Source organism: Clytia hemisphaerica, unplaced genomic scaffold, assembly GCF_902728285.1.
Source record: "Clytia hemisphaerica strain Z4C2 unplaced genomic scaffold, Clytia hemisphaerica genome assembly, whole genome shotgun sequence".
Taxonomy (NCBI): Eukaryota; Metazoa; Cnidaria; class Hydrozoa; order Leptothecata; family Clytiidae; genus Clytia; species Clytia hemisphaerica.
This window is the reverse complement of record NW_027103498.1, coordinates 24920-45969: the sequence shown is the minus strand read 5'-3', so window position 1 is coordinate 45969 and position 21050 is coordinate 24920. Positions and strand designations below refer to the sequence as shown.

Here is a 21050-nt window from a genome sequence, read left to right as displayed (position 1 = left end):
TGGTACCATGTGAAAGAGCATGAAATTCTGAGCAAAAAATTGTATTACAACAACTCTCTGACTAAAACACACAAATAAATACAGCCGCTTGAAGTTCAAAAACATACCGACGTCAGTACGATTAATAGACAAGATTTGACGTCTAATCGCACGATGGGTTATTTTTTCTTATTTAGCACGCCCTCAAAGAGAGCAATTAATCGTTAATTGCATCCGTAGAGAGCAATTAATCGTTAATCACACTCTCCAATGCAGCGCCAATGTTTACAAAATTGATTTTAATGTTTTTTCTTACATTTTTTTGCATCGAACGTTTTAATTACATTCGAAATTGATTTTGTGAGAAAGAAAATCAATAAACAACAATAAAAGAAAGACATAAAGAGAAGAGAAAAATATAAAACTCTCAGTGTAATTTCTGTAATTTACTTTCCTAACTGGGGAAAAGTAGTGAAAGCAATTGTGCGATTAGCTCGTAATCACATAATAACTCGTACAATTCGAAAATTGCACTCGTGATTTTTTTGTTTCGAATTTTCCTCGTCCTTTCGGACTCGGAAAATTAGTAATAAAAAAATCACTCGTGCAATTATATTCGAATTGCACTCGTTATCATGTGATTACATATACAAATCACAGTAGAGCTTACAGTTTATTGGTCTTAAAGTGGCTGTATTTCTTTGTATGTTTTAGTTAGAGAGTTGTTGTAATACAATTTTTTGGGTACATTTTCGAAAGATATCCTAACCTTAGAACTTTTTTTTTAATATTGATGTTTTTGTAACCCTTAAAATTGCACAAAAAGGGAAAAATCTCGACCTTTATAGGGACTGATTTTGGCTTCTTAGGAAGGTAAAAACGACCCTTACCGGCTGCACATACCCTGTTTCTATTTTTCCAGGGATTCTGCTCATTCTCTAACGAAAAAGTTTTTCATAGAACATTATGATATATAAGTTAGTATATTTAGACATTTCTGCGGAAAAGAATAGCGCACATTTTTATTTTCCACTCCCTAGTCACGGGACATTACCGCTGGACACAATAAAATTACACAGGTGCAATAGTTTTCGATACTGTCTTTGTAAAAGATCTTCCTAGTAAATTCATATCCAGTCCCCTCAAAAGCCAACCGCGCTGGTGAGCGCTGATTGGTTTATACTATTAAATTATTTATTTCTATAAAACATGTTATAACAGCGTTTTGTAGAAACTTGTCAGTGCGAACCATCTTTCTCTATGTGTAGTCTGACCATATTGTACTATACAACTTTCCCAAAATATGACAATACATTTTCAATTCCAAAGATTTTCCGTGTCTTGTGAGAATTTAAAACAGAGATAACCCAGTACCTTAAAACGTTTATCTAAAAAAATCTACTACAAGCTAATGTCCTTAGGCAGCTGTTGGAAATGTGTATACGGATAAAGAAAAAAACCGAATTTTATATGAAACAATCAAAGTTTGTAATTTACTACCCAATACGTAGGTCAAATAATTTTTTTACGTCAAAGAGTTCACGTTTTACGTACTCAGCACCGTATCGGGTGTCAAAACGTGAAATACGAAGAAAATGATGTTTAGAATCATAAAAACACCCGGGAAAATGGATCTCGAATATTTGTCAACGGCGTGTATATCATCAGTTACGATAACAACGGGACCCAATTGACGTACGGAACTCTTTTTACGTTCTGCGTGCGTGAGACCGTTTGTTTTGGGTGATGAATCTTCCTTTACGGTTTCGAGGCTGATTGACGTGCTGTCTTTCTTACGTCGTCGAGACGGAAACGTGCACTACAAAAAGAAAGAATGGGTACTTAATCTCGCTGTGTGTAAACTCGGGTAAGTTATGGCATGTCTCAAAAACTGAAAATTACCATAATTTTTAGATTGCATTAGTCGACAGGAAATGACCAAACAAAAACCGCAAAAATTTAATTTTAAGGCATGCCATAACTTACCCGAGAGTACATTTAAAATTGGAAACGTTGGACGTTTAATGCTTTAACCAAATAAGTGCCACCACTCAGTAACCACAAATTTTCAACATTTTTGGATTTTAAATGCGGGTACAAACCCCAACTGAGAAAAAACCTTTTCTACCTTGCCCGGGTAAAAAACAGGGCGAGACCTACTGGTACAGGACTGAAAAATGTGGGCAATCTAATATGATTTCAGTGCCAATTAATTCTTTCAGAACGTTGTTCTGGCGTTGTATACTGACCGGTAAGATTTAGATTACTTACCCCACTTTCCCGTTTTTCTTCTTGGAAGCCTGGTATCGAACTCAAAGGAACACATTCATCATCCGAATCATTGTTGTTATTACTCTTCTTCTTATTTCTTCTTCGTTTTCTTAACAGCTTGCGTCTCATTTTAGTCTCGTTTATCTGAGAGGGTACTTCTGAATTATGATGTAGTTTAGGTGAGCTCATACCGACTAAAGCGTATTCAACGATTGCAGCAAAAACAAATATATTACAACCTAACGTATAGACATCTATGCTACGGAACGAATCGGAATGGGGTGAGTTTAACCGAACACTATTTGTAAGAGTTACGATTGTGAGGACTGTAGTTATTCCGAGTGCAACTCGAGCCGGAGTACTTTTGTAGTTGATCCAGAATCCAACCCATGATAAGAACACGATGAGAATACATGGGATGAAATCACGTAGTAAAGATAATTGAGAATGGCGCGTCATGTCGAGATGAATAGATAAACGACTGTAATTTCCTGAAAGATATGAATAGCTTTTTATGAAGGTTTAGGGGTGGTAAATACTCAGATGAAACTCAATCGTGATGAGCTATTCCAGAAAACAAGATAACCAAAAAAATCTCATGTATTTCAGGTACCCCTATATGCTTTTTTTTATAAGAATGGTGTAAATCCATTTCATCATGGATATTCTTAACTTTTTTGGGAAAGCCATCCTAAAATATTCTTACAGCATTCTTTTAGTTTAGGATACTAATTCAGGCTAGATTTAACATTTAGTAAATACTCTCGGGTACCTAATAGCCGGCCCCCCCCCCCCACTAATTAATTTTTCGAAAATTTTCCACCCAGGACATTCTTATTCCAACCCCCCCCTCCCCGCTTATTAATTTTTGGGAAAATGTTTTTGAAAGTTCCCTTTTTTGTCTTAATTCTGCTGTATAGCCTCCTTTTCAAACATTTTCCACCCAGGACATTTTTATTTCAACCCCCCCCCCCCCCCCCCGCTTATTAAATTTTGAGACTTTTTCCAACCCCCCTGCTTATAACAACCCCCCGGTTATTAGGTACCCGAGAGTACGTCTCAAGTAATTTATAACTGAAAATGCTCTAAAAATAGCAGTCTTACCTTTAGTAGCAAAATTTCATTATGGTGATATTCTTAGCTTATTCTTCATTTTTTTGGCCATTTTCATCATTTTTACAAAGTGTATTCTTATAAAAAATAGCGTGTACCTTGGATAGACAATATAACATCCTCGAAATTTGTCGAAGAAAATAATAACCAAGACTTACCATAAATACCCCAGTCGACAATTTTCGAATTTAAAGACATGTCAACATCCTTGAAGTCGATAACATATAAATTGCCTTTCTCACTGGTGTCTATGGCTTTCCCATCTCTCCAAAACAACACGACAAATTTCATATTGTAAGAATCTAAAGAGGGTAAATAGAAATTCTCATACACCAAGAGTCACTGCAAGAAGAATAAAAATGTGAGGAGAAGTATAAAAAGTCTTTCTTAGTCAGTTGTCGGCGGGGGGGGTGCACACACATAGCACTTTCCACAGCTTCCTTGAACCCCAAATCGTAAGAAAACATTTTTGTTTTCGGCAGCCGTAATAAACGCTATTTGCTGTTGGATCGAATTGTGATATTATGGTAAGTTTGCTTAACATTCCAATAATAACTGGTTTAATGCCCCATGCATGCCCCTTTGCCAAATAATCCCGAATAAAAGAAACAATTTTACTTACATGGTTCGACGGTCAGTCTACAATGTTGCATATCAAATGGATAGTATGTCAAATTCATCGGGCAAAATGAATCCATTAGAATTCTGAAACAAAGAATCTTTATAGTTTAAATCTTTTGATATAGGAATGGGATTGGGTTATTCCAGGAAATTTTCCCCAAAATTCAGGATAGTCTCCTACAATAGAGATGCCAGAGATATCCCTTTCTTGGAAACAGAGGACATAAAATGACGCAATAAAAATGAATGTTAATGTAAACGCAATGACAAAAAACAATCAACAAAATAAACAATGAACGAATGAACAAATGAACGAATAAACGAATGAACAAATGAACGAAGGAACGAATAAACGAATGAATGAATGAACGAATAAACGAAGGAATGAATGAACGAGTGATCGAATGAACGAGTGAACGAATAAACGAATGAACAAGTGAACGAATGAACGAATGGACATGAACGAAGGAACGAAGGAACGAAGGAACGAAGGAACGAAGGAACGAAGGAACGAAGGGACGAAGGAACGAAAGAACGAATAAACGAATGAATGAATGAACGAATAAACGAAGGAACGAATAAACGAATGAACAAATGAACGAATTAACGAATGAACAAATGAACGAATGAACGAAGGAACAAATGAACGAATGAACGAAGGAACGAAAGAACGAATAAACGAATGAACGAAGGAAGGAACGAAGGAACGAATGAACGAATGAACGAATAAACGAATGAACGAATGAACGAATAAACGAATGAACAAATGAACAAATGAACGAATGAATAAACGAACCAAGTACCTAATAAACGTAACAAATGAAATGAGGCACATGGGAAGCAAAAAGCACCAAGCTCGAATCCAGTCCCTTAGTTCTCATTTTTTATTATACTGATTGTATCAAGTCCATTAGTAAAACCACAAAGTGATACACGTGGCTCCGGGTAGTCCGGGTGCGATATTGAACAGACACAATCTACATGTACAGTGGAGTCTCCATGAGAGTCATAATTTGAACACGGGGAACACAAATTCGTTCGAGTCAAGGAAATATCAAGTTGTAGAGTAGCAAATTTGTTTCAGTTAAGGATACGTTAAAGTTATAGAGGTTTGAGTTAACGAGCGATTCCACTGTATATATTGTTTTCCTTAGAATACTTGCATCGCAAAGGACATCCTCTAGAAAAGGCAAGCAGAGTTTTAAATAGCAAAAATAATTACCTTTGGTTATATACAACATTTCCATCTGGGTATAAATAAATCAATTCGTTAGGCATTGGCACTTTATGATTATAACCATGTTTCAGCTCTGGGAAATAAACATTTGGCATCCATAAATCTTTAGCTATCCTGTCATCGAAGGGTAGAACATAAGTTTCATTGTTGGGTGGATCCCATTGTAACCGGTAGTCACGCCATTGCAGTGTGAAGAAACAATCGATAGAAAAATGCTGGAATACAAAAGGATTATAAAAGTTCAAGAATTATTCATGGTAAGCATTATTGTATTGACTCCCGTAGACCTAACAGCTGATTGGTTGCAAGCGAATTGATTGATTTTACGTCGCATACAACCAATCAGATGGCGGGTCTGTGATGTGATGTATGCCATTGCAATTGTTCATATCATGAAGAGTAAAACTGTTAGAAACTCTATAAGGGACTTACCATTGAAGCCGCATGTAATGGGACCATGTCATTGATGAAGAAATCTACCGAAACGTTGATTGGCCGCCCTTAAACAAGAGAAAGTGTTTACTGTAATAAACTTGGTTGGAAGAAATTTTTTGAGAAAATCAGATTATGAGTATCAGGTATGGCACAAAAGAAGGGCAAAGTCCAGCTGCTAACGTAGATAATAATAAGACAGTATTAGATGCATGTTGTTTTAATTTTTTGTATCACGGCTATATTGTACATACTCCTACCTACTCCACTAAAATCCTTGTAGTGATCATCCACGCTTGTCTTACGACTAAAGAATTAAGCAGTAAGTCCCAGGTGGTGGCTAAAATTCTAAACATTGCGCACCGCAACCATATAGCAAGAAACCTACCTTCTTCCAATGGCATAATGTTTGCATCATACCCATCGAATATTTTCTCTCGAATCTTTTGTATCTCATGGCTTGATAGTGTCGTCTTGACTGTACACACTCTAAAATTAAAGATTTTTTTTTTACATAAATATTCCCGTTTTATATCAGACACATATTTCATATAAGGACATTCTTTGCCTATTGTTATATTGTGCTGATATAAACAAAAAAATATTTTCTTTTCCTCTTTCTGATCAGTCTTGCTCCACATCGGTGTCAATCCAATTTGAAAAAACTTGTAAATTAAAATTGATGAGTAAGCAAACGATATCACTCTTATTTAAAAACAAACCTTTTTAAATCGAGTGAATTACAGCAACAATGGTTACAAGAAGGAAAAGTGAGAAAAAATAGACGGATACATAAAAGTCACAATAGTATTGTAAAAAAAACAAGATGTATGTAATGATATAATCTGCTAAAGCTTAACTTAATGCTTAACTTATACTCTCTATTTCGATTCTTCAAGTAGCAATGTGATATTGAGACATACAATTATCATAGTCCTTCGCAACAGGTGTTTGATTAATTAGAGAAAGCTTTTAAGTGTGCTGCTCACGGTAGAGACTAACTAATTCGAAAAAGATAAAGAGATTATGCGCTTTGAAAGAGGACAATGCATTACCGGCTGGGCTCAAAGTTCCCGACGGTTTTGCTTATGACGAGGTATCGTGGAAAGCACATGCCGAAATCATATTCCGACCTGTGCCAACCAATCGAGATTCTATTCAGCGCGCAATCAACGCAGAGAAAAGTAACCATGACGACAATCCAAGATCTTGGATTAAGTTCAAAGTTGATATTTTTATTCCCGTCGTTGAAAACAAAACTAAAAAATGTCATCAATGCTTTTTAAAAAAGAGTCGTGATAGAGAATCATAACATAAAGATATGTTTATTATTTTGATTCCATTAGAGTAACATTACCATAATTAATAGTTTAGTAATTACTGCTATACATTTGGGAATCATAGCCCGGGGGCACTGACCTTGACGGCCGACGGGGACGTACATTGGAGTTTGAAAAGTGGACCCTATCAGATAAAGATTTTCGGAAAATTGGGCTTATTAGAGAATCCAAGTGTCCAAGGAAGTTCAGTTTTAACGGAAAATTAAGCAGAATTCCTGATTACTGTAATTAGAAACAATAATTGATGTATCCTCTTTATGAAATGCTGAAATCTTTTGCACACGGCACGGTAATATCCACGGCCCTATCATTTATTTACACCGGCAGTAGGAAATTGATAGTCAATTCCGTTGTTTTATCCTTTATCTGAATTTTATGGTTCATTTAAAAACTATTTTTACGCTAAAGGTGGTGATTTAGTGCACAATACTCCTTACCGGGAGAAGTAGTCATCTACCCTTCTGAAATTAAAGGAAGCCCAGTTGGCACACAACGCTGTTTCGACGTTCACAACGTCCATATAACTTCAGATGAACGTTGAAACAACGTCGTTTGCCAGCTTGGAAAACTTCTTTTCAAGAAAATGAAAACATCCTCTCAAAAAGATATTTTTGCCAAATATTTCGTGAAATTAAACAGCATAAGGGTAGTCATCAAAGAAATTCCTATAGGAGCATTTTTTAATTGCGAGAAAATCAATACTTTCAATGGCATTCCAGTAGTTCAAACCTTTGGAAAGAGGGAAAGTTTGGCACAAAATATTTTGTGTTGTACTTTTACGGTGTGATGGAATTGGCCCTTTTTCAGTACGGTATTATGGGGTTTGACGAAAAAAAAAATGGGATTTTAAAATCAGACGGTGACGGTGATTGTCCTTATTTTTTTGTCAGTATTCCAGTATTTTAACCTCTACAAGCCGATGTGACCGTGTCATTATTTTTTCAATTTTCGGGATTCCGGGATTTGGCCAAAATTTTGACAGTATTTTGAACTCCTACAAACTTCCTTCCCTATATTGGGCATGCAGAAGTAGGTTATATATATATCATTGCACAAAAGGGACCAGGAAATCTCATCACAATTTAATAAATGTAACATATATACTTCATGTCAGGATATAAAAGAACCATGGCATTGCAGATTTAATGGTTTTGAATGAGTCCCCTAAGCGGTTCTCGTGACTTTGTTCTAGCGTGATTACGTGATTTGGAATTTTTTTCCGTGATTGCGTGATCAAAACATGATCTTGATGCGTGATTTAGACTTTTTTAAAGGGATGCGTGATTATCCAATTTTTTTGCTGATTTTCGTGATCGTGATTGCCAAAAAATTGCCTTACCGCTGGGGGGCTCTTGAATGGTAGACCGAATGAATGATTCTGAGTCTGACTGATGACCCACACATACGACATTTACGAAAGGTATTTAAATATGTTCATTACAGAGAGCAATTACTCCCATAAGAGGGACAATAAGAAAAGAAATATTCTCAGACATTAATCTTGAGGAACTTTTGTAGCCGCCGTTGCATAGAAGTCTTATGTCGTAGACTTAAAACTTCGAAACTTCTATTTTTGTCAAACTTGACTTAGTGAAAATTTTACAATGCTTAGCATATATATACTTTAGCATCAACTGCTGAATCTGAGAATTAAATGGGTGAAGAACAAGCTAGAGATATATATAATATAGGTATATTCATATTTTGTAGTTACGCCTCTCCTGGCTACTATACAACACTGTGTAGCATACAATCAAAAATGTTAATGTAGTTTCTAAATTGGTAGAATAATGATTCGTTAGACGAAAATTGACACGGAAATTTAAATACCGGTCGTGACGAGGCAAAACAAAGGTCTTAGAATATTGATTAATTAACTCGGTGGAAATTTAGGATATCGTTGATATTAAAATGAGAGACATGCTTGAAATCTCTTAATTGGCTTCCGAATTTGGGTGATTTTTGAAAATTATTGATGAATTAGATGGATAACAGCCTGTATAACTCTCCGGAATGGATAACCTGCTCAACACGGAAATTCTTTAGTCCCTCTGATTAGCTTTAAATTGTTTTACTGTTAAGGCTACTTGGGCTGATGTCTGGGTTACGTAATTGTTGACGCACGCTTAAACATAGCGTAATTAAATCGGGCGTTAGAATGGCGGTACTCCTCTCGTCTTGAAAAGCTCTGACTTAACCCAATATCTTATTTTATATCCACTCCTACGCCAATACGCAAAAGTAATTATCGCCTCGATCCGATTATATTCGGCGTACTGTTCGCCATTTCCAAACTGGTACGACAAGGAAGATGACACAACAAAATCAAAGCTTTCATGTTTCAAAATTCAATTTTTAATGAACGAATCATTGCAACTTTTAGATTGGAAAGCAATCTAATAATTATCTAAGCTGAAAGAATACGACCAAATCATTCGTTTAATAAATCATAAAATCATGATCCTTTTGTTATTGGCCTACGCAAAATCCCAATTTTTTCTTTGCTAAATTTCAGCTTTTTTTCTGCTTTTTTACTTTTACCAAAGCTGAAATAAATCGATTTTAATAATTTTTGTCAATTTTCACAGTATCTTATTCAGTCAGCAGACGAAGGAAGTCTAAAGAATAAAGTTCGATGATATTGCTTAGGAAAGGGAAGATGGATTTAATCAGGAAACATAACACATATTTCAGGGGAGTTAAAAATCTAAAAATGATTACTAAATTATTTTTGGTTGTCTGCGTCGTTTAGTCATACACCCTTGTGTCACAGATCCGATGAGACCCCAACCCCACTATACCTGAGAATTTCGGCCCCACTGGGAAATTGACTTTGATTTCACCTCATTCGAAATTCAATGTTTAAAAGTTGAACTCCAAAACCATCCCCATTGGATTCTTTAATCTTAGAACAATAGAATTTTTATCTCCATTGAGATTTCAATAGAAATTTTTGTCCCTGCTGTGGGGAAAAGTTTCACCGGCGCTGCGAGTTAGGGGTGTAATCATGTATACAATGGAAACCCAGCTAGAAACAACTGTATCTCATCATTTGAATATCTAAATTTGAGGCCCCCAGTGGTTTGCGTGATGGGGCGTGATTGGGCCCTTTTTTGGCGTGATGGCGTGATGTATGATTTAAAACAAATGCGATACATGATTGGAAAGGGAATTTTTTAGTGTGATGGCGTGATGAGAATTTTATTTTGGCGTGTTGGTGTGATCAAGGACTCTTATCTGTGCTGAAATGCCTTCAAATACGGGGCTACCAAAAACGACGGTCGTAAACTACAGTATAGGATCTTTTTTTTAATCTTAAAACTTTTATAACATCAAAAGGATGACTTCATTGGCAATTTCTAATGTCAATATTATAATTTGCGTTGATTAGACATAAGTATGTATTACAAAAAAAAGTGCAAAAAATTCTCTATCGGAAATCGTTATAAGTGATCTAGCTTTTGCTAATTATTGCGGTCGCCATTAATATTATATCTCAACCGGCTAATTGAGTATATCAGGGTATAAAAGGAATGTAAATTAGCTAGTCAAGTGTAGTGAAAGCAGCAAGGGCATGGCATGGTGTACTATATGAAGAATAATTGGAAGAATTTAATAGGTACAAAGGAGTTAGCGTCGAAGGGGCTAGAGAGGATTCTTTAGCCTTTCTCAAGCAAAAAAAAGTGAGGCCTTACGAATTGCGCCATATTTAGAACGACGGATTTAAGGACGTATTCTAGTCTTTTCTTTGTTTTTGTGCAACATATTTTCCAAAATCGAGCGATAGATTATACTTTCAATCTAGCTTGACCACACAGGACACGCGTTTTGGATGCGAAATAAGTGGCATCATTTCCCATCCAAGAACTTCATATCTAGTCCCTTTGGGGCTTTGAAATCAATGGCAGAAAGTCATATCATAGTCCGTATAAAAATTCTATTGTTATAACTTTTTGTTAACAATCAATTTGCTCAATTTTTGATCATGTTATCAAATACTACAAAATTTAATCACGTGATCAAAATAAACTAATTTCGTATTAACGCAAGTCAGAAACGATAGAAATGCATAGAAGACCGGTGTTTTTTGTACGGACGAGAGTTGTTACTATAATTCGAATTCAATTAAGCTCTTTGTAGGTTATCGGGGGGGGGGGGGGGCGTACGGGGTTTGCGATTTCCGAAATACCGAATAATTTTGCTAAAATTTCTGAGATTCCGTAAAAAAATACTTGCAATTTCCAATACCGATTTTTTCGGGTATTTTCCCTCGTTTTGACTAATTTGATTTTTCATGTATGAATTCCAAAAAAGGGGGATAAAAACTTAATAATACCGAAATTCCGAAGCAAAAATTCATGGATTTCCGATACCTAAACAATTTCAACATTCCGAAATACCAAAGGAATTTTGCCCGATTTCCGAATTTCCGAAGAAAAAAGGGTCGATTTCCGCAATTCCGAAATACCGTACGCCCCTCACGTTATCGAGTTATAGAGGCTCCACTGAATATCAAAAATTAACACGTTCGATTTTTCTTTTCTTCAGAGAAAATAACTAACCAACAAATATGAAGTTGACATTAGCAGCACTTTCACTTTTGGCCATCATAGCGCTTACACAATTTGAGGAAGTTAATGGTAAGTGGAGTGACCTGGTAAACAGGAGCTGCGGCTTCACTTTGAAAGTGATAGTGCCATGATATACTGACGAAGGAGGCGCCACCATGGTTGGCGCCGACGGGTGAAAAGTTTTGAATTTTAGCCCTTCTAGCTCGCCTAAAACAGGGTTGTTTTAACGTTATTAAACAATATTTGAAAAATGTGGTCGACTGCCCCCCCCCCCGGTGCCGCGGTGGATTTTTTTTCCGTCAACGAACGAAGACCTACGCTAGTGGACGAATACCTTTAAAACTTTAATGTGCGGTTTTCCAGCGGCCGAAGACCTACGCTAACGGCCGAAGACCTACAAATTTAATGTGCGATCAGTTTTCAGCGGCCGAAGACCTACACAAACGGCCGAAGACCTGCAAAACTTAGAAATTTGAGAATCTAAATCTGAGCCAGCGGACGAATACCTTTCTTTGCCGCATGAAAGTTTTTCGCACCAAACTGCCGTTCAAGCAATAAATGTTTAACATTTCGAGAAATAAATTATTTTCGTGATAAGTCACATGAAAACATAATGGTACTCTTGTAAACATGGAGAAGGATTTGATTGCTGATATTTTTGAGGAAATCGAATCAAAGTACGAAATTGTTACATTTTCTTGTGATGAAAATCATGAAACTGATATTGAGATAAAATGTGATATATCTTTCAGCACAGATCTCAAAAATTTTATTGAAACCTACTCAAAATACACGGGTGAAACCTTGAAAATTAGGACCCGAAAAAAGAACACTGAGAAGAGTATCTATTCGGAGCGGGTGTTTTATAGATGCTACCACGACACAAGGTACGAAAAGACAAGAGATGTCAAGTCAATATTGGAGAAGAAACCAACCAAAAGATTCAGGAATACTTTTTGTCGCTTTCAGATGTCGGTTAAGATACTTAAAAGTGATTCTAATGATCAACCAACTCCATTTAGATGTACCATAGATATAGAGCATAAACACAATCACCCCGTGAATTCTCTTCATGCTTTAAGCTTTAAATTGATTTCAGAGGAAACGCAAAATTATATCAAAAAGCTATTTAAATCTGGTATATGACTCAATCACAAGCATATGCTGAGTTTCTAGGTGAATTTCGTAGGAAATGTGCTACCGAGTACCATTATGTTTTCATGTGACTTATCACGAAAAGAATCTATTTCACGAAATATTAAAAATTTATTGCTTGAATGGCAGTTTGGTGCGAAAAACTTTCATGCGGCAAAGAAAGGTATTCGTCCGCTGGCTCAGATTTAGATTCTCAAATTTCTAAGTTTTGCAGGTCTTCGGCCGTTTGTGTAGGTCTTCGGCCGCTGAAAACTGATCGCAAATTAAATTTGTAGGTCTTCGGCCGTTAGCGTAGGTCTTCGGCCGCTGGAAAACCACGCATTAAAGTTTTAAAGGTATTCGGTCGCTAGCGTAGGTCTTCGTTCGTTGACGGAAAAAAAATCCGCGGCGCCGCGGCACTTATCACGAAAAGAATTTATTTCTCGAAATATTAAAAATTTATTGCTTGAACGGCAGTTTGGTGCGAAAAACTTTCATGCGGCAAAGAAAGGTATTCGTCCGCTGGCTCAGATTTAGATTCTCAAATTTCTAAGTTTTGCAGGTCTTCGGCCGTTTGTGTAGGTCTTCGGCCGCTGAAAACTGATCGCACATTAAATTTGTAGGTCTTCGGCCGTTAGCGTAGGTCCTCGGCCGCTGGAAAACCGCACATTAAAGTTTTAAAGGTATTCGGCCGCTAGCGTAGGTCTTCGTTCGTTGACGGAAAAAAAATCCGCCGCGGCGCCTGGCGAAAGTATCAAGAGTTTTTAGGTAAAGAGTATATCCGAAACAGATAGCTGAACCCTTTATAGAGATTCTTTCTGAAAAGGTGACTCTTAGAGAGAAAGCTTTCGTCGGATTTCTAAGAATTATCTTTCTTGGCTTTTCCAGTTTTATGATTTCAAACTTTTTTTATAGTGTTATCATTGTTTGACTGGATTAGAATATTTTTCAACCGTTTGCTGTTTTCGTAACCTTTTATAAAGACTCGATAAAGGCTGGAAAACCAATTTTAAAACATGCAAACACCCAACCCATATTTTCTTGCCTAAGTACTTCGGGTACTACTACCCGACAACTTTGAGTGTTCCCTGTTTATTCAGAATGCACAACGCCAAATATCACCGCCCATAACATCTATGCTGCCCATCGAAAATTATTGATAAACGTCGAAAAATTGTGTTCCAAAAATAAAACCTTTTCCGCAAAAACTGAGAGAATTTCATTCGGTAAAAAATTATACATATCTAATACCAAACTTAAACCTTTAACTTTTATTTACTCAAAAAGGTTCCAGAATAGATAGATGCGGTGGTTTATGTAAAAACAATGGCAGATGTGTATACAGTCATTACAGTCGAAAACATTTCTGCAAATGTACAAGAGACTTCTTCGGAAAGTTTTGTCAAACAAGAAGGAACAGATGTCGACCAGGGATCTGTAAGAATGGTGGGTATTGTGTTTGTAGAAAGAATGTCATTTCATGTCGATGCAGAGCAGGATTCACTGGTAAAAATTGTGGTAAGTTGGACGAATCACTCCAGTCATAAGAGTTTAAGATGTCCCTTTACTTAAAACTTCTGGTCTCGTTAGAAATAAGATGTTGTGGCGAAAAAGTAAAAACATTCCAATAACCTCGTACCCAGAGCCACTTGCACCACATTTTGATTTTACCGATGGACATGATACAACCTTTCAAAAGGGCTACCTGAATCATTGAAAGTGAACTTAGGGACTAGGTTCCAGTTTGAAAGCATTCATTTGACAAGGAAATACACTTTTCTGTTTCCACTACTTGCAGTTCGAATGCTTTCCTATTTCAGAAAAACAATTAGAAGCCACTTGTATTCTGACTCAATCGAGTACCGTCTCTGGCACAATCAATATCAAACAGTTTCGAAATGGTGTTCGAATCACTGGCCAAGTCAAAGGTATTCCTGCTGGTAAACATGGTTTCCATGTCCACCAGTACGGTGATTTATCCAATGGTTGCGCAAGCTTTGGTGGTCATTTTAACCCCTTTGGATTAACACACGGTAAGTGTAAGCTTATCATAAGACATCCCCTTCTCACAGACCCACTTGGAACTCTTTCCACTGAAAAAATTGTCTAAAATATTGTCCCCGGTGGGAAAGTATCCTCCAATTTTTGTCCCTATTGATAATAATCAAATAAACCTCACTGCAAAATATTATTATATATTTCTCTTCCCACTGAAATTTCTGACTTGAGAACAAAAGAATCTAAATTCCCAGCCATAAGAAATATGGGAATACCTATCCCCATCGAGTTTCAGTCCGTTAATTGTTTCCCCACTGGCTGTAGAAATCCTACCGGGTCTGTGAGAAGGGGTGTTCATATATTACCTAGTCTGAATTGCAGACCATATAGTATGTGAACAGAACTAGGTAGGCTGCAGGCTTTGGTTTGTCTAGATCCCGACTGACTAACTAGTCTGAATCGAAGACCTCTACAAAACGAATACCAAGAGGTATGGATCTGTTGGTGGAGCCAGCAGCCTACAAAGTATCTAAATAGAACTATGAAGGCCTTTGTTTGTCTCGGTCCTGACTGGCTGACGGTGGATGAATGTGACTTATTTTCCGCCTTTGATTCTGCGGGTCGAACGGGATAATTCGAAATACTTCCTCTGTTTTCAGAAGCGTAGATGAAAAACTTGCAACTAAGCCTAGTATTGAATGATTTGCACACGTGACCTAATTCACACCAAAAAAACATATTGTTGATTCCAGTATTAAAAAGGGGTTAAGATTTCATTTCTATTTCAAAATAAATATGTTTTTACAATTTTTTATAAACTCAACGATTATCTTCCTGGAGTGACAAACATACTAAACTGTGCACGGTTAAACATAGACGCTTATTTAAAAAGACACACAGGGTAGTATAGGTAGCAAACATTACGTATAGCAAGTTACTTATATACATCAAGACTTTCATTTTTGTCATGTAGCCTCTTACGAAGATTGTGAAGCATAACTAGCCTTGCTCCTTAGCATTAATACTAGCAGGTTGATATATCTGTATTTTTCTGCGACTGAGACGGTTAGCTTGTGATTTGACTAGATCCTGATTGACTGAGGACGACGGTAAATCAATACTTGTACCGTTCTCGGTTTTGTGGTTCAAAATTGCAAGTTTTTCCAAAACGCTTAAGTCACTCCACTATCCTCAAAAGTATAAATATACAAACTTGCTATTGGATTACTACTGTTAGCCAAAACTATTCGTCGGTGCCTTACGAACTAAACCATAGTGAAGGGGTTACGTGTCCAGGCTAGTGAGTTATTGTCACTACACAAGCAAATCAAACCTACTTCCCTTCAAGGACCGTCCGAAGGCTACCATTTAGACATGTAAGCCTTCCAAAAATTGTTCATTTTTTTCGTTAATGCACCCCCACAAGTTTTCATCTGATAAAACAATTTTTATTAGAAGTAGTAATCGACCGCTGTAAGCGGTTTCTTTCATAGTGGCTAAATCGTTTTGCCTTGGCTCATTACTTTGTCTACCATTTACTTTCGGTTTTTTAACTAGATTACCCAGGTGTTTCTCTTTTTTTTCCCTGAATGTCTTTTATTCGGAATTGAATAATCGAGATATGAAAAATGACTACATTGTAATCTGTTTTCAATGAATAATCTAAAATGTACTGGAGATGACATGTAGGCGTTAATAATGTGCGGTCGTTTCAGCGTGGTTAAGATCCACACTGTGACCTGAGAAGCCTGTGTTTCACACCTGTGTTGTTTTTTAGCATACTTTTTACCGGGGAAATCCTAAATTGAAGTTCAATTTAAAACATTACATATCCCACTGGGTCTTTCGAGCTGGCAACAATAGAATTTCTATCCCCTTTGAAAAAGATTTGTTCTCCCACATCTGGGAAGATATCATCGTTGCTGTGAGACAGGGGTGTATAATTTTGTTCCAAGAGTGTGGTTAGATGAAACAGGAACAATGTGGTTAGAAGAAATCGCGCAAGTCTTGTGGTACAAGGTTAACCAGTTGCTATTCCATTGTGAGCGATCATCATCATCATCCTTCGATCTAGGTCCGAGAGTGAGATCTAGGTCCGAGTGACCGATGGTTGATTCTTATTTTCATTAACTTCAATTTATAGGAGCACCAACCGACCAAATCAGACATGTTGGAGACTTGGGAAACATCGTTGCAAACTCCAATGATATCTCAAATATCAATATCTTTGATCGCCAAGTGTCGTTGGTTGGGAAATTTAATGTCTTTGGGCGTGGTCTTGTCATCCATGCTGGCGTTGATGATTTAGGGCGTGGTGGTGATGCTGGTAGCTTGGCAACTGGAAATGCTGGCTCAAGATTGGCTTGCTGTATCATCGTACACAAAGCTTAAGGTGTGTACGAGACAAACATAATCCCATTGTTTCGCTTATATCTTTGAAAATTGTATAGTTTTTCATATTTTTTAGATTTTTACGTGTGCATCAAAATATTTTTATGTTTAAATTGTTTATTTTGAAAATACATATTTTCAAGAATTCGGAATTCGCAGTGCGTTTTCTTTACCTGTCTCTATGAGTCTCAACTGAAATATTATTTGTCAATTTTCTTTTTTGTATAATTTTATTTGGAGTCAAATGACGGGTCACCATCACCTAGGTTGGGCAGTAAACGATTTGAAATATGTGAAACCCCTACCATGGGGGAGAAAGTGCCTACTTCGCAGCATTAAAAAGAATGACAAAATTTAAAAAGAACGACAGACTTCACCATCCACAACCCCGGCCGAAAGTGACTGTACCACCTCTATGTGCCATATCATGAGCAAATTTCCTGGGCTTGAACCCACACCCTTCTGGTGGTAAGCACGTAGGTACGTACGTACTAAAGCTCTTGAGCTTCAAAGTGATTTGAAGTTTGATAAAGTACACATGACGTGCAATGAGCCAAAATTTTAAACCTTGCGGCAAAAGCTGCTGGAAAGGAAATTAGCTTCGAGTTGTATAGGGCCAAGTAACATAAAAAATCTGAATATGTCATTACATTTACACGCACCATCACATACAAACATTTGATGTCATACATGTCACTCTGGCCCTAGTAAGTTCGAATCTGATCCTCTCCCAGCGTTAGGGTAGGTAGAACAGTCTATATAAACACAATAAACTAGAATGGAAGAAAATATTATAGCCCTAGTTTCCCCGGCTGATAAAAAAAGATGAAAAGATAATTACTCCATACCGTAAATTAAAAAAAAGTAACCCATAAAATTAATAAAATTAATCCATACCTTAGAATCAGTAGGTAGAGAAAACCAAGGCCAAGTGCCATCGCCCTAAAATATAATAAAAACAAATTAAATCAGGCTGCTGACTTAATGTCGTTTTTTATAAGATTCCCATTTCCGCACTAAGATTCCTTTGCCACTTTACTAGCGGAAAATAACCAGAACTTCGGGTAAAAAACGACGGTAAGCTTTCTATTAAACTTTGATTGAAAAAAGTAAAAGGCTTCCAGATATTATGACAAAAATCCGTATCAATTAATGAAAAAAAACGGACAACTATATAAGAGGAGCCATTTCAAGCAAAAATGCGTTTAAGTCCTTGAACTAATGAGCACTAATTATCACTAATAAATACAGTGGAACGTTCATATAGAATCTATATATGATAATTTAGGCCCAGGCAACTTTCAGTTTCAAGCTACAAAAAAATCTTTCGGTGTTTAACCCTTTAAGTGCCAATGCCGTATCAGACGTGGGCTATGTAGGAGGGCGAAGCCGTCCTGTAATGCCAGTTTGAGTTAGAAATCCTCATCTTTGGTCTAGCTCATAGGAATTGGATTGGGTTTCATGGTCAAGCAAAAAAAAAAAGAATCTTTCCAGCAAGATTTTAAGCCAAAAAGTCAAAAAAAAAGCAAAAATTTGACAAAAATTCACTTTTTTAAGATTTTGTCCGTTTTTTGACCATTTTTGGTCAACGAGTGATCCAAGAACCTCCAAATTTGGTCCTGATTAACTTGAGTCTGTCTTCCAGCGAATTAGTTTGAAGTTTTACAATCGGGCACCTTTCTATTATTCCAGAACAGCTATGAATCAGCTATGAACCAGCTTCTAACTCCTTCTAGATCCGGAGATATATAAGCCTTTAAAGTTTGAACTAGTGATTTTCTTTAAAAAACAAAAGGACCGTGGCACTTAAAGGGTTAAGTATAGAAAGTCAACAACTATAAAAAAGTCAATATATTTTATTTGGATAGTGAAGCAATTGAATTTGACCCCGCCCGGGACAATTCCCGTTGGCCAGTCAAGTAAACCCTTCAGAAATTCGGTCACATTCCCCCTTTCTATTTCACCCCTTAGTAAGGCATTAATGATATCATTTTTCAGTAAAAAAAATTAACAAAAAACTAACCTATTCTTATTTTCACTGGCAACAAGAAACAAAACCACATTCACTGAATGTCAAAAAGGAAATGGTCAATCTCCGTATCGGACAAATTCTTTTGAAAATCATAAAACAGTCACATTATAAAACATATCATTTGTAATAAATCTGCTGAGTATGCAAAAAAGATTTATAAAGATTCTTTATCATTTTATTTTAGAAAATCGCTGTTACTTTATTTACAGTTTGATGACAAAACATCCCACCTTGAATGCGTAAATACTGACACTCTTTTTTATAAGAACAAAGAGGCTCATAAATGTCCAAAATAAGAACAATTTAAGAGCATTGCTTAACCTCGAATTGATGCATTTTATCAAAATTAGTAAAAACAGTGTATATTCAATACCCTGTTTTGACTAATTGTTCTAGAGTGAGAATAAGAATAGTTGTGCCTCATCAAACATTTCCTTGTTCTTACGAAATGAAAAAAGAGTGTATTCTCAAGAGAAAAATGAAAACGGTATTAGATACTTGAAATTCTTAACCCTTATCTGGCGGAATGTAGACTTTCACTCAGAAACCTAACTGGCTCACAACGTCAAGACAACGTCCATCGAAAGTCCGCAACGTCCATATAACGTTATTTGAACATTAAAACAACGTTGTGTGCCAGCTGGGAAGGGTTTGTTTTCTGGACCCTCCATCAAAAAGAAACACATTAAAGATACTTCACATTGCAAAGGTATTATCTGCATTAAAATATCAAAAATTGTTTTGGGAGATTTTTTGCATATCACCAATCGAATTCTACAATGCTATATTTCAATGATTTAAGTAAACATATACTAAATGTTTATACAAGTTTTTAGGACTGACCCCCTGGCTATTTTCAACAAGGTGCTTATTTTTTTCTCGAAAAAACACTTCATCTTAAATACTGGAGAATAAATAGGAAAACGTTAAATGAACATTGAACAGACATCCCAATAATTATAGCAAAATGATACTGCAGTGTGAGGCACAAGAGAGCTTTTTATGAAATCCACTTAAAAGTAGCCTTTCCTACATGCTGGGAGAGATCTTAAGAGTTAATTCAAATCTTGCAAAATAAAAACAGCAGTATAACTTTCTGATACACTGCTTTTTAAACAAACGTAGCGAAGGAAATTTTTCTTCCATGCATGGTACCATAGAGTACGTAGGCCTGATTTAGAAGTCTTGTGTAAGCACCACGTAGGGCCTCTGTCATGAAAATCCATTAATTTGAGTTGGACTTTTGATTTTGGCATAACAAACTCCATGGTTCCCCTCTCGATAACCAGTGAATCAATTTAAATAACTTAGAACCTCTCTAGGCTCTCTAGGTTGTCTCAAAACATCCTCAAGATCTCAAAAGTATTGTATTATACAAACAACTTCTTGTGAATTTCTACTTTTAGAACATTAAATCCTGCTAAAAATATACAAATCAAAATTAAAAACTTGCTAGTCTCTTCTTTGTCAACAAGTTATAGGAATTGGATTACTGTATTGCTCCTGATCGGCGTTATTTTGGGCCGATAAGGTATCTAAATTATTATTGTTGACATGTAAATTATCCATGGTATCATTTGCTAATGTAGATCTGCGAACACCAAACTGAAGCTCGACTTACTTGATTTTCGAGCATGTTATCGCCATTACCATTACCCTCCAAATCAAAAATTAAAATTGCAGATAAATTATGCGTTCTTTAGAGAAGCATAACGCTACTAATTTAATGATTTTAACTTCTCTAAAGCTACAAGTCTCATTTCCGCACTAAATTCAGTATTTGGATTTACTCCCTGGATTGAATATTTCTAAGCATTATGTATAGTAAATATATGTTACAAAGGGGAGAGGATATTTATCGAGGTGACATCCTGCTAGGTCAGACAATTCCTTCTAAAAATGGATTTTCAAGTTTTTGTGATATAACAAAT

General features: G+C 36.4%; 2 protein-coding genes and 1 long non-coding RNA gene across 3 annotated transcripts; 2 read left to right on the top strand and 1 right to left on the bottom strand.

The window, feature by feature from the left end:
- Positions 1-1064: 1064 nt before the first annotated feature.
- Positions 1065-19191, bottom strand: LOC136798772 (gamma-aminobutyric acid receptor subunit beta-2-like). The gene is made up of 9 exons (XM_067055439.1): positions 19111-19191; positions 17985-18029; positions 6042-6142; positions 5654-5721; positions 5207-5436; positions 3986-4068; positions 3522-3665; positions 2251-2741; positions 1065-1798 (listed from the first exon to the last, which is right to left on the bottom strand). The coding sequence occupies exons 2-9, from the start codon at positions 18023-18025 to the stop codon at positions 1526-1528; spliced, it is 1431 nt and encodes a 476-aa protein (XP_066911540.1). The 5' UTR covers positions 18026-18029; positions 19111-19191; the 3' UTR covers positions 1065-1525.
- Positions 11529-14216, top strand: LOC136798771 (uncharacterized). The gene is made up of 2 exons (XR_010845433.1): positions 11529-11633; positions 13986-14216. It is a non-coding gene; the product is annotated as an uncharacterized lncRNA (long non-coding RNA).
- On the top strand, positions 14296-17239 carry LOC136798769 (superoxide dismutase [Cu-Zn]-like). Its single transcript, XM_067055438.1, has 3 exons — positions 14296-14311; positions 14519-14731; positions 16840-17239. The coding sequence occupies exons 1-3, from the start codon at positions 14296-14298 to the stop codon at positions 17085-17087; spliced, it is 477 nt and encodes a 158-aa protein (XP_066911539.1). The 3' UTR covers positions 17088-17239.
- Positions 19192-21050: the final 1859 nt, after the last annotated feature.

Bases quoted from the DNA above. Each gene is read 5' to 3' on its own strand.
- LOC136798769 (XM_067055438.1), top strand. The intron at 14,732-16,839 runs GTAAGTGTAAGC...TTCAATTTATAG, and splicing joins CCCCTTTGGATTAACACACG to GAGCACCAACCGACCAAATC.
- LOC136798772 (XM_067055439.1), bottom strand. From the start codon at position 18,025: ATGGCACTTGGCCTTGGTTTTCTCTACCTACTGATTCTAAG. The intron at 3,666-3,985 runs GTAAGTAAAATT...TACCCTCTTTAG, and splicing joins TAGACTGACCGTCGAACCAT to ATTCTTACAATATGAAATTT. The intron at 2,742-3,521 runs GTAAGTCTTGGT...CATATCTTTCAG, and splicing joins TGTCGACTGGGGTATTTATG to GAAATTACAGTCGTTTATCT.